At 34.7% G+C, this 12,230-nt stretch overlaps 1 protein-coding gene across 1 annotated transcript in view; it reads right to left on the bottom strand.

Annotated features, from left to right (window-relative positions):
• The window catches only part of LOC131543074 (uncharacterized), a 23,542-nt gene extending 18,713 nt beyond the window's left edge, over positions 1-4,829 (bottom strand). Inside the window, exon 1 of the mRNA XM_058780288.1 lies at positions 4,802-4,829. Within this exon, the coding sequence (XP_058636271.1) occupies positions 4,802-4,829 (28 nt within the window). The remainder of the gene's footprint in view (positions 1-4,801) is intronic.
• Between the last annotated feature and the right edge of the window lie 7,401 nt (positions 4,830-12,230).

Raw genomic sequence — 12,230 nt, 5'->3', positions numbered from 1 at the left:
TGTAGATTTCAATTTCTGTACAGTCTAATCTAATTGTCATGCCATTTGAATTTCATATTAAGAAATTATTTTAAACCAAAAAGCAAATTATTCTCCCTTCGAACTGGTTTTCTTTAAAATACAAATCTTGTGTAATCCCAGGCTATCTGTAATCAGAAGCACATTTAAAACTGAAATATAATTTAATTTCATTCACATGTGTTTCATAAACACACAATCCTTTCTGGATTACAATCCGCCATCAAAATGATACATTTAATTATCCCAGCTGCTGTGAGAAAAGGCTATAAACGATCACCTGCTGGATCCTCAGATGCAATAGCATACTAGCCGGGAGAACTTCTTTATGTTTATAGACGTGACGTAATGACACAGCAGCATGCTCGAATTTCCCGCGAAAACCTACCCGTACCACTCAAATTAGAAAACATTATTATAAGCTAACCGTTGTGAATCGGGCTAAAGTAAGGCGATAGTTTTGAACACTTATATACTTGCTCAAATATTGATTTCGGATCATTTGTAACCAAAAAAAGTTACGGACTGCAGCTTTAAATTATTAATAAAATTATTATTTATTTTAATGATTATTTGTTTTGAAAATATACGAGTTAATATAGAGTTATTTATAATAAATTCATTATTAATAAATTCTTATTGTTGTAAAACATATGCAAGACAAACCAGATACATATGAGTGTTCAGCATGGCAAAAATGCAAGAAGGACACGTCTGAAGCGACATTTACACAACAAAAGGTGCGTTTACACGGTATGCTTTACACATGAGACCCTTCAGATATGTTCAGATAATAGCCAAGGACGAGAAGACAGAATACGCTTTATTTTACATCTTAATGAAAACCAACCAATGCCCATGACCTGACATTTAAATGGAATAAATTTACAGAAGAATCACGACTGCAGTATTGAGATTTTAGCATTTTAATTGGTAGGATATTACTCTAAACAGAATCGAATCACGAGGTGCCTAATGATTCCCATTCCTTCCTCACAGCCTCTGCATGGAAAAAAGCAGCGTGAACTTTCTCCGTTTGTGCTCCACACAAGAAAACATGCTACACAGGTTTGGAATGACGTGGGGGTGAGTAAATGAATCATTTTTGGTCAATATTCCCGAAACAGAGATTGCAAAATTCAGAAAATTTGAACAATATGTAGTTACAGTAAAACCCTCTCAGCAGCGTTCATCTCGATGTGCTTTGGAATACTAATTGCACCCAATTAAATGAATTTAACACAACTGACAGCAGACACATGATGAAACTGTTGACTTTGAGAATAAAAATGAATGTTTTGATATTAATGGCACTGAAAAGTTCAGCCTGGAGTTCACGCAGTCCTTATTTAGACCTGCATGCTTTGATTTACATAAGATTTGTGCAATGATTTGACACATCCGGATTTAGATGTTAGGCCTATCATAGTGTTGTGTTGGAGGCAGAGAAAGAACAAGCTGTGACTGTGACCTGCACGTATCCAGAAGAACTGTGTTGAAGAGGCTAATGTCAAACGATACTGTACACTGCCATTTACTTAGAGGTTATGACTGAGGTTGAAGAGTTCAGAAAATATGACCACAATCACATGACAGAATTCATTTTATTTTTATCCATCACACAGGTGAGAAAAAACATGAGACACCTGAAAATAGATATAATCAGAATGTCCAAATTACAAATGGATAAAGTGACCAGGGGTACTTTTTTCGAACTTGGCACATGAAAATGATTCAAATGATTCAGCTGAGACAAGTGTGAATCTGTGGAATGAAGAATGTAATTTCACACAAAGCTATTGTACAACTTGGAATGCAATGCACAAGTCAGATGGATTTCGAAGAACTGCAATGCATCTGTGTTTTCCTACACTTTTATTGTCAAACTCCAAAAGCAACATTGATTTAAAAACCAATGCATCACAATTTTTAATCATCCTTTCTCAAAGGATTTTGGATTAATTAAATATATAGATTACATATAATTAAAAATATATATACTGTATATTTCATATATTCATAATACATATTAAAATATATAAAAAATATATTAATAAACCTTAACCAATACATCACAATTCTTTCTCAAATGATTTTGGATTAATCCAATATATTGTTCATAATTTAAAAATATATATATTTCATATTTAAAAATATATTAATAAACATTAACCAATGCATCATGATCCTTTTTCAAATGATTTTAGATTAATCAAATACTGTATGTAAATGATATATAATTATTTAAATAAATAAAAAGTATATATTTCATATTTAAAAATATATTTAAAAATAATCAATGCATCACAATTCTTTCTCAAATGATTTTGGATTAATCAAATATCAATTCTAATTATTTGTTTTAATATAATTCATATTTAAAAATATATTAATAAAAATAATCAATGCATCACAATTCTTTCTCACATGATTTTGGATGAATCAAATATGTAAATTATATATAATTTAAAAATATATATATTTTAATATATTTCATAGTTAAAAATATATTAATAAACATTGTTTTATTAAGAAAACTTTCATGTGCACTTTCTGACATAGAACCTCTGTTTTTTCACTTTTAAAGATAAAATAAGAAGCTTTTTGCCATCTAAAATCAGCCAGAAAGTGTTTTGTTGTTTCATATCTAGAAACTAGAATACAACAGACACACAACGTAAGTGAAGCACACCTAAGAAACCAATCAGCTTTGCATCTTGAAGTTTTGTTGGATAAGCATGAATCACATTTTGGCTTAACTATCAGTGCCTCATTATGGGTTTTTTTTTCTACATCAACTTTGAAGATTTATTTTCGACATGCAGTAGCCTGTTATGTTGCTTGTCATTCAAACTGTATTCTAGCGGGTTGCGAATGCCCTTATGCACGGCGTGAATCAAATTAAATTGCATTCATTGGGAATTCCACAATCCCTCCCCTTCAGTCTTATTATCAGAGTTGTGTGGAAAATTGGAAAGTGAAAGAAAATGAAATCTTTGTATTAAATCAGCTGCTATGCATGCCACTCAATCGATATGCGCTCCTCTCTATCTGTTCCAGATGAATGCTCAGGCCACTGGCAAACTATTAGCTTATTACAAAAGCAAATCAGTCAGCAGAATTAATTTTCTTCAAAAATATGAGTCTTGCTATGAAGAATTAACAGCTATAAAGGAGTGTAATGCGCTCTTGAATTTGCCTTATTCCAATTTCTAGCATCATCACGGCACATGAGAGACGGTGGTCTTTCACATATGCAGCTCACGTTATAAATGTCAGTCAGTATAAACCGTGGTGATTAGAGAAACTTAGTAACTACTGTAGATGAGGACATTTTCTGAATGTGCTTGTGTTTGCAAAACTCAATGTTTGGGTTGGTTGCAACTACTTTACTCACTAGGGCCTGGCTAGGTGGTTGCTATGGTGTTTCAGGTAATTTAGGGTGTTGCTAGGGTATTTTGGGTGGTTTCTAGGATGTTGCTGTGGTGTTCTTGGTGGTTCTTAGGATTTTGCAAAGCAGTTTCTATGGTATTCAGCGTGATTGCAAGTATGTTGCTTAGATCTATGGTTGCTACGGTGTTTCAGATATTCTCAGGTGCATTTTGGCATTTTGGGTGGTTTCTAGGGTGTTGCTATGGTGTTCTTGATAGTTTTTAGGATTTTGCAGAGCAGTTACTATGGTGTTCAGGGCGATTGCAAAAGTTTTTTGATCTATGGTTGCTAGGCAGTTGCTATGACATTTCAGGTATTTTAGGATATTCTTGGTGGTTCTCGGGATTTTGCAAATGAGTTACTATAGTATTCAGGGTGATTGAAAGTATTTTTCTTTCATCTGTGGTTGCTAGGCGGTTGCTATGGTGTTTCGGGTATTCTAGGGCATTGCTAGGGTATTTTGGGAGGTTTCTAGGATGTTGCTATGGTGTTCTTGGAGGTTCTTAGGATTTTGCAAAGAAGTTACTGTGGTATTGAGAGTATTGCAAGTATGTTGCTTTGATCTATGGGTCCTAGGTGGTTGCTATGGTGTTGCAGGAATGTTAAGGTGTTACTAGGGTCTTTTGGGTGGTTTCTAGGGTGTTGCTATGGTGTTCTTAGTGGTTCTCAGGATTTTGAAAAGCTGTTACTATGGTATTCAGGGTGATTGCAAGTGTGTTGCTTTGTTGCTAAGTAGTTGCTATGGTGTTTTGGGAGTTCTCTAGGGTGTTGCTAGGGCATTTTGGGTGGTTTCTTGGATGTTGCTATGGTGTTCTTAGGTTTCTTCAAAGTAGTTGCTATGGTTTTCGGGGCGTTTGCAAAGGACTTTGAACAACAGTTGCTGTATTATTCGGGGCGGTTGTGAATATGTTGCTTGGTCTGTGTTTGTTCGGCAATTTCTAGGTGGTTTCTAGGGTGTTGCTATGCTGTGGATATTGTGCTATGGGTGGTTTTTAGGATTTTGAAAGAAGGTTGATAAGCTGGCTAAGTATGTTGCAAGTTCCATGATTTCTAGGGCATTGCTAGGTGGTTGCTATGGTATCGGGGTGTTGCTTAAGCAGCCTAAACTGAATAATGCTGTACTGTGTGGCGTCTCACATTTTTAAAAGCAAAAATCTGTTGTGTGTGAACGGCCCTGAGCCAGAAAGTCTAATAACATAAGAAAGTCTTTTAAAGTTCAAAGTAACTACTTCAATTATCTTTTTTGACACACTTGTTCACTTATGGACTTTTTTTCATCGCTGGATGGATAAAACCATTTTATATTGACTAAACAACAAAGAAAAAGTCTTTCATGAGAATTAACTTGTACCTGTACAGTTATTCTTCAAGGACGACATTGTTCACGAGCTGCACACTATTGAAAATATAGTTGAAAAACCTTGATAATCTCTGTTCTTGTGACAGAAACAGCTGTTGGACTCTGTAGACAACACTTCAAAGCCACGACTGATTCTTTTAACACTCATTCCCAATACATGCATAAAAATAAGAGCTTCATCGCCATATATCTTTTAGAGTACACAGAAAGATCAATGAACAGCAGTATTTTTTTTTTTCTTCTGGAGAAAGAGTAAACAGTTCTTTGGAGTATATGATGCACACTTCACAAAACAACATCTTCCCACAAATGCATGGGATTAAAAGGAATTTACTTAGCCGAGAATCTTCACTTATTTAACACATTTGTTGTATAATAATGTTTATCAGTCCCAGAGGAAATTCAATCAGCGGTGGCTCTTTCATCCCTCAGGGAGGCTCAAAGGAGTTCTCAGATTTCTTTTAATAATTGACATTGTATAATATATTTGTTTTTAAATTACTAAAAAAGATTCAGCTGAGACAACTGTTGATGTGCAGTATGAGTGAATAAATATATAATAAAATACATAATTTGGTTTTGGTAGGTTTTGTTTTGTTTTGTTCAAATTGAGATGTCTTTTGATTGCAGACTTTATAGGCAAATCTTTGAGACATTGTTAAAATCTTTGCATTTTTATTTCTCTCTGTCTAGGACAAACATTTGATTTGTTAAGGAGATCTTATTTGTGATATCCTTGTGCCAAATCTCAGAATCTTTGATGCATCTCATTACTGCATTATTATTATACTGCTATTCTTTTTAAGATGGGAAATTAATTCCACTGTTTATTTGTTTGGTCACTTCCAAGGCTTTAGATTCAGGGATTCATCTCTATGTAAACTGAGTGTTTTTTATTGTAGACCATGTCAGTTGCAAAAACCTACCTCAGCTGTGCAATCAAACAAGGACCATGGAGCAAGGACAGAACAGCCAGTATTTTACCAATATATACAATGAATACTATTCTGCTCACCAAGGCTGCATTTAGGTGGCCAAAAATACAGTAAAATATTAGTACACAATTTAAAACTTTTTTTCTTCTTCTCTCCTTTCTTAAGAAATGAATACATTTATTTAGCAAGGACACATTATCCATTGTGACAGTAAAGACATGTTACAAAATATTTACATTTCAAATACTTTCGAACTTTCTATTCATCAAAGAATCCAGAAAAAAACATTTATCACGGTTTTCATAAAAATATGTAAACTCCTACACACACACACACACACACAGAGAGAGAGAGAGAGAGAGAGAGAGAGAGACAGAGGATAGATTTTAAAAACGTGTTCAGAAAAAAACAGTATCCCACAATGCTTCTATTTCCAGTGCAACAAATGAATCTGAAGTAAATGCAGCCATAATTCTGAACATCAAGCTACAAACTTTAAGTCTCGGTAATATGCAGTGTACTGTATACTGTGCTGTATTCAGTATGTATTGCATTGCGAACAGCCCTTCTTTCATTCGGATGCACATTCTTTCTCTGTTTTCAATCCATATGAATGATTCTTTTTCATCAGAATGAGCAGCTACAGGATCTAATGGTCATATTTACATGAATTGATTCTGCTTCACACTGACAGAATGGCAAATACTGAAAAACTACAGCTACTGAAGAAATGGTCTCATCCGTCTTGAAGAAGAATGATTTTATAAGGCACAGGTTAATTTTGTGAAATAAATCAAAATTCTTAGTTAGTTGATTAATTGTCTTGCATGGTGTAATCTTTCTGTGACCCAAAACAACAATAATTGACTTGAAAATGAAGAATTGGGAGAAAGATACTTGGTGCAGCATTTTCATTTTTGTTGTATTTTGTTATTTTTGGAGATATCACAAAAAAAAAAAAAAAAAAAACACTTAAGAAAAAATTTATGAATATCACTGCATCCCATACAAAAATGTTATCCTATATCAAGAGTTTTATTGCCATATAGTTTCACATACGCACATTCTCTGGGTAGATGAAGATATATGTTTATAAAATATATAAAATCCTCATTTGTACAGGTGCTGGTCATATAATTAGAATATCATCAAAAAGTTGATTTATTTCACTAATTCCATTCAAAAAGTGAAACTTGTATATTATATTCATTCATTACACACAGACTGATATATTTCAAATGTTTATTTCTTTTAATTTTGATGATTAGAGCTTACAGCTCATGAAAGTCAAAAATCAGTATCTCAAAATATTAGAATATTACTTAAGACCAAAAGGATTTTTAGAAATCTTGGCCAACTGAAAAGTATGAAAATGAAAAGTATGAGCATGTACAGCACTCAATACTTAGTTGGGGCTCCTTTTGCCTGAATTACTGCAGCAATGCGGCGTGGCATGGAGTCGATCAGTCTGTGGCACTGCTCAGGTGTTATGAGAGCCCAGGTTGCTCTGATAGTGGCCTTCAGCTCTTCTGCATTGTTGGGTCTGGTGTCTCTCATCTTCCTCTTGACAATACCCCATAGATTCTCAGGTCAGGCGAGTTTGCTGGCCAATCAAGCACAGTAACACTATGGTCATTGAACCAGCTTTTGGTACCTTTGGCAGTGTGGGCAGGTGCCAAGTCCTGCTGGAAAATGAATTCAGCATCTCCATAAAGCTTGTCAACAGAAAGAAGCATGAAGTGCTCTAAAATTTCCTGGTAGATGGCTGCGTTGACTGTGGACTTCAGAAAACACAGTGGACCAACACCAGCAGATGACATGGCAGCCCAAATCATCACAGACTGTGGAAACTTTACACTGGACTTCAAGCAACATGGATTCTGTGCCTCTCCACTCTTCCTTCAGACTCTGGGACCTTGATTTCCAAATGAAATGTAAAATTTACTTTCATCTGAAAAGAGGACTTTGGACCACTGAGCAACAGTCCAGTTCTTTTTCTCCACAGCCCAGGTAAGATGCTTCTGACGTTGTCTCTGGTTCAGAAGTTGCTTGGTAGCCCTTTTCCTGAAGACGTCTGAGCGTGGTGACTCTTGATGCACTGACTCCAGCTTCAGTTCTCTCCTTGTGAAGCTCTCCCAAGTGTTTGAATCGGCTTTGCTTGACTGTATTCTCAAGCTTGCGGTCATCCCTGTTGCTTGTGCACCTTTTCCTACCCAAATTCTTCCTTCCAGTCAACTTTGCATTTAATATGCTTTGATACAGCACTCTGTAAACAGCCACACCTTTCAGTAATGACTGTGACTTACCCTCTTTGTGGAGGGTGTCAATGTTCGTCTTCTGGATCATTGCCAAGTCAGCAGTCTTCCCCATTATTGTGGTTTCAAAGAACAAGAGATACCCAGAATTTATACTGTAGGGATGGTCATTTATTCAAACTCAAATGTAAATATTCTAATATTTTGAGATACTGATTTTTGACTTTCATGAGCTGTAAGCTCTAATCATCAAAATTAAAAGAAATAAACATTTGAAATATATCAGTCTGTGTGTAATGAATGAATATAATATACAAGTTTCACTTTTTGAATGGAATTAGTGAAATAAATCAACTTTTTGATGATATTCTAATTATATGACCAGCACCTGTATATATGCATACGTTAATAATATTTATAGAATTTTTTATTTGCTATTATATGTATTGTGTATGGGGTTATCAGTTTAAAATTATATAAACAACTCATATAATTTCAAATGAAAATAATGAAGTATTCTTTTGTTGTCATATCATCTGACAACATTGCAAATCTGTTGATCACGCGTTGTTTGATATTTTGCTACCTAATGAAGTGACTTTCCAACGTGTGTTTGAACTATTGTTTCTATTGTTCTATTGTATTCTGACTGTTTTACTGCAATGTTGATGTTGCTGAGACTAAAGAAATGTTCTTGAAGTCCACATGCATATTCAAGTCATTTTACATTTTTATGCATTTGGCAGGCACTTTATTCCAAAGCGACTAAAATTGCATTCAAGGTCCACATTTTATTGATTTGAGGTCATGCTCTCTCTGGGAATCAAACCCATGACTTTGATGTTGCTAGCGCCACACTCTACAGTTTGAGCTACAGGAGGACTGTGAATGAAGGCTGCTGGGAAGATGAACAGGCTAGTTAGGAAACAGAAGTCTCTTAATGCAAAAACTATTTCCATACTTGGTGTAAAAGATTCAAATCATCAGGGGACATTATTAATTTCTCCTGTATTTTGGATAGTGGGAGTCTCTAAGCTTTCCTCGGAGCTCTGAGTCTGGCTAAGCCTCTTAGGTTTGCTACACTGACTCATCCAACTGCTGGAATAAAATCCAGACGCTCTGTGCTGAAACATTCAGCAAGTAATTTTAGATTTTATTCCCCTTCGGTACAAAAAACAGTGATTTTTTTTTTTTTTTTTTTTTTTGCTCTGTGATCTGTTACATCGACGTCATGCTTTTTGCACACAGAATGGTTATAACATCTACCAGCAATGGGCTAACTGGACCATGCTAACCAGCCAAACTCTGATGTCCTGATATTGAGAGCAATGAATTGTCTCCAACTACATAATCCAGTGAGTTCAGCCAGATGAAGACTCGACCAGCATTGAGGAATGAAAACATCATTCTTATGGCAAACAATATTAATGTGCACAACATTTGACTGAATGAAAGAAGAAATGCAACAATTCAGCAGGCTGTAACATATGAGCAAGATGTTAAACTTCATACTAAAATGCAAATTAAGTGAGTATAAAAGATGGATATAAAGTGGAACAAAACATCTACAGTGACTGAGTGAATTGTATTTATTCTATTCTATTTCACGGTCATATGCATTACCATTCAGAAACATGGGTTCAGTAAGAAAAAAAATTTAAATAATTTTATTCAGCAATGCATTCAGTTTTCTTGAGCAGCAAATCAGCATATTAGAATGATTTCTGAAGGATCATGTGACACTAAAGCCTGGAGTTATGATGCTGAAAATTCATCTTTGATAACAGCAATAAATTACATTTTAAAATAGATTTAAATAGAAAACAGTTCTTTTAAATAGAAATAATATTTCACAATATTGCTGATTTTCTTCTGTATTTTTGATCAAACAAATGCAGTTTTGGTGAGCAGAAAAGACTTCTTTCAAAAACATTCAATCTTACCAATCCCAAACTTTTGAATGAATGTATATGTTTATAAAACATCAAACTCAAAGATGTACTGTTTTACATTATATTTGGTTTGTAACAATGCTTGTACACAGTTGTGGCCATAATATCAACACATACTGTGTAAAATGTTTTTGCAAATCTGTTGAAAATAACATGGTATTTTATTTTCATTTTACTGTAGAACTCTGACAGATTCATAGCCAGGTGACATTATTTTTTTTTTGCTTTATGTATAGACGTCCTCGAGCTGTCACAACACAATGTCAGTCTCTTCCAGTGCAGACATAGAGGAAGTGAAGTGTAGAAACACTTTCCCGTTTCCAAGCTGAACATGCAGTCACTTTAAGAAAGCCAATTGATTTGGAGTGCTTGTTTGAGCATCACAGCAACATCAGCTCAACCAGTGATGGTTAGTGCAGGATTTTCAATTTGATGACCAACGGCAGACGAGGGGAATGTGTGGGAAACCTGTTTGAAATGTTGCAATTGTGTTTGAATGTATAATGTTTTTAGACACTTATTTGCATGTTATTTGCATTAAAAGAAAGTGTATTGTAGTTTAACTTTTTTGACATAATTGCACATTTTATAATGATGAAGTTGCAATTTATTTATATTTAAAATATATTTACACTACATTGGAAATGGTTACTATTTTTTCCAATTGCATTTTGTGATGCAGAAATTACACTGCAAAAATATTGATATCCAGTACCAATATTTCAGCATTCTTGAATCAAGATAAATTTACTTAAGAAGCAAAACGACTTAAGAAAATGTCTGAAAAATGTTTTTGCTTTAAAAAAATCTGCTAATGGGGGATCAGAAAAATAATCTTCTTTTCCCTTCAAATTAATTTCAAATACATTTTTTTCTTGTTTTAAGCAAAAAAACTCACTTAATTTTGATACATTTTTCAGAATACAAGACTTAGTTTTTCATGTTATTTTGTTTCTCAAGTCAGTGTATCTTGATTTAAGAATGTTTAAATAATGTTTTGTTTTTCTTTGCACACTTCACCGTTAAATAATCCTATTTAGAATGGTTTTAAACAGGTCTTGTTTTATTTTTCATGCGTGTGCATGTGTGTAAACTGCTTCTCTTCACGCACAATCTGTTCTGTTTATCTCAAGCTGACTTTCAAATGTCCCAGTATCAAGCGCATCAAACACATGCTGCTGACTGTATGGATGTTAACTACATCTGCTCGGAATTATTCCTCAAACACGCCATAAAAATGTTGCATTAAGAAAAAACAATCCATTATGCATTCAAGACTGCTCTTCTCCCAGGACGTCCTGCACACATGCTGTTGCTTCGATAAGAGACAACAGGCATTTTTCTGAACTCGCTCAGTTTCTCGGTGTGTCTGTTCCTGTAGATGGTACCTTGTGAGGGCTTCTCGTACAGCAGGACTCGACCCACAGGACTGTGTAAGTAATCTTTCTGAATCTGAGCACAGAATGACCCTGTGCCAAATACAAAACCACCTTAACGCTCCGCTGAGATTTCTTCATCCTCGGAAAGACATGAGTGGAGTCAAAGGTTTGCAAAAACCAGAGACTTCAATCGAAACTCCCACAGTTTGCTAACTGTACTTAGTATGAATGAACCGCTGCAGGAGAACAACTAGATTCTGACATTTTCTGAAGAAGAAGCCTGTGTGAAACTCACCAGGGTGCTGTGGGTGGTTTCTAGGACGTTTCTAGGATCTTGTGGGTGGCTGCTAAGTGTTGCTATGCGGTTGCTGGGATTTTTTTTTTTTTTTTTACTGGTCTGGGTCAAAAGAGTCCTGCGTCCTCAAGTCTCTAGATCTTCTGGTCTGTAGAAATGGTTAGCTTCTGTGGGATTTTCATCTTCAATTTTTATCTTCTGGCATGTGAAAATAGTGTCTAATCACTTGGAAAAGATTTGAGGAATCATTCATACTTAAGTTTAGGATTTTGAACATTTGTAAAAGTGATGCTTGTCTTAGCAAAACCACGAATCAGCACTCATTATAGGTGTATTAATTATGATTCCTATTAGCAAAGATGTACACTTTAGTGACTGATTTTTATGGACATAAAATACTTTAAAAGAATACAGTATGCTAATTGCATGTGATGTTTTCTGACAATTGATTGCATGTTATTAGCAGTTACACAAAAATATGTATTTAAAATTTATATTAAATGCAATTATCTGATCTTTAGAGTGCTTTCTGACATACTTATTGGACTAAGTGCATATTTTTGTTCATAATTACTTCTATAGTCTTTGAAATACGGTTACAATG

This window comes from Onychostoma macrolepis, chromosome 06 (genome assembly GCF_012432095.1).
Source record: "Onychostoma macrolepis isolate SWU-2019 chromosome 06, ASM1243209v1, whole genome shotgun sequence".
Taxonomy (NCBI): domain Eukaryota; kingdom Metazoa; phylum Chordata; class Actinopteri; order Cypriniformes; family Cyprinidae; genus Onychostoma; species Onychostoma macrolepis.
Note: the sequence above shows the minus strand (reverse complement) of the source record. Positions and strands in the feature narration are given on the sequence as shown.